This window comes from Bison bison, unplaced genomic scaffold (assembly GCF_000754665.1).
Source record: "Bison bison bison isolate TAMUID 2011002044 unplaced genomic scaffold, Bison_UMD1.0 scf7180017864184, whole genome shotgun sequence".
Classification (NCBI taxonomy): Eukaryota; Metazoa; Chordata; class Mammalia; order Artiodactyla; family Bovidae; genus Bison; species Bison bison.
This window is the reverse complement of record NW_011494756.1, coordinates 2,187,609-2,188,538: the sequence shown is the minus strand read 5'-3', so window position 1 is coordinate 2,188,538 and position 930 is coordinate 2,187,609. Positions and strand designations below refer to the sequence as shown.

At 62.7% G+C, this 930-nt stretch overlaps 1 protein-coding gene across 2 annotated transcripts in view; it reads left to right on the top strand.

Annotated features, from left to right (window-relative positions):
* The first annotated feature begins 36 nt into the window (after window positions 1-36).
* Window positions 37-930, top strand: part of SEPT3 (septin 3) — a 20,094-nt gene continuing 19,200 nt past the window's right edge. The window contains exon 1 of one of the 2 annotated variants that reach the window (XM_010843670.1): window positions 37-142. In XM_010843670.1, coding sequence (XP_010841972.1) covers window positions 133-142 — 10 coding nt within the window. In that variant the 5' untranslated portion in view covers window positions 37-132. The remainder of the gene's footprint in view (window positions 143-930) is intronic. The other variant, XM_010843671.1, reaches the window with a different exon arrangement.

The following is a 930-nucleotide window of genomic DNA, read 5'->3' as shown; positions in this document are numbered from 1 at the left end:
GGCGGAGAGCGCCGAAGGGCGAGGCCCGGCTGCAGGGGCTGCTCGGCCCAGGAGGAGCCCGCGTCCCGCTCAGCCTTGCAGCCCCGCGCCCTTGAGCATCTTCCCGGAGGAAACCGAGACAAAGGAGGATTCATGTCCAAAGGTAAGGAGGCCGGCCGGGCCATCGGCGTGCGCCGGGAGGCGGAGGCTGCGGCCCCTACCAGCCCAGCTGGAGATGCTACCGGGGGAGGGTTGATGCGCGGAGGAGCCCACGCACGGTGACATATGTGCACGGTGGCACACTCCCCAAGATGTCCAAGCCCGGAGAAATGCACAGACGGGAAGGCGGAGAGACACGGAGACTCCCGAACACGCAAGCGGGCACCGCGATGCGCGCTGGAGCACACTGAGACGTGCACACACATGCACACCACGCACAGGTATCGGTACCACCTACAGCCGGGCTCAGAGACCTGTGCGCTGACACATAGACCCCTTCCCCCACACACAGGGGCGGGCGGGCGCACGCTGAGACAGGCACCAGCTGGTGGTCTCCAAGGGAACTTGTTGGCCTCCAGAGGACTGGGATGGAGGAAGGGGTATATATCTCAGGGCCCTTTGCTTCTGTGAATGGGAAAGTACTAAGATATCTTTTGTGATTTCTCCGCTGAGAGCCAGGGGCTGGAGTTGGTGGACTGAAATTGCCTCTGCGGGTGGGGGTGGAGTCTTAAAGACTGCTGGGGTCTGGGGGTTGGGAATGATCTCCGGATCCGGAAGGAAGAGCCTCCCCACCCCCTGGATCCTCGCGAAGCCAGGAAGGCAGGTGCTATTCTGCTATTCTGGAAAGGTCCCCTCCCTTTGCGGCCACCTTCCCAGCAGAGGGGTGGGGTCCCTGGGCCGGACAAAGACAAAGCCCGTTCATTTCCCTGTAAAAGAAAGCACCAGGGCTCT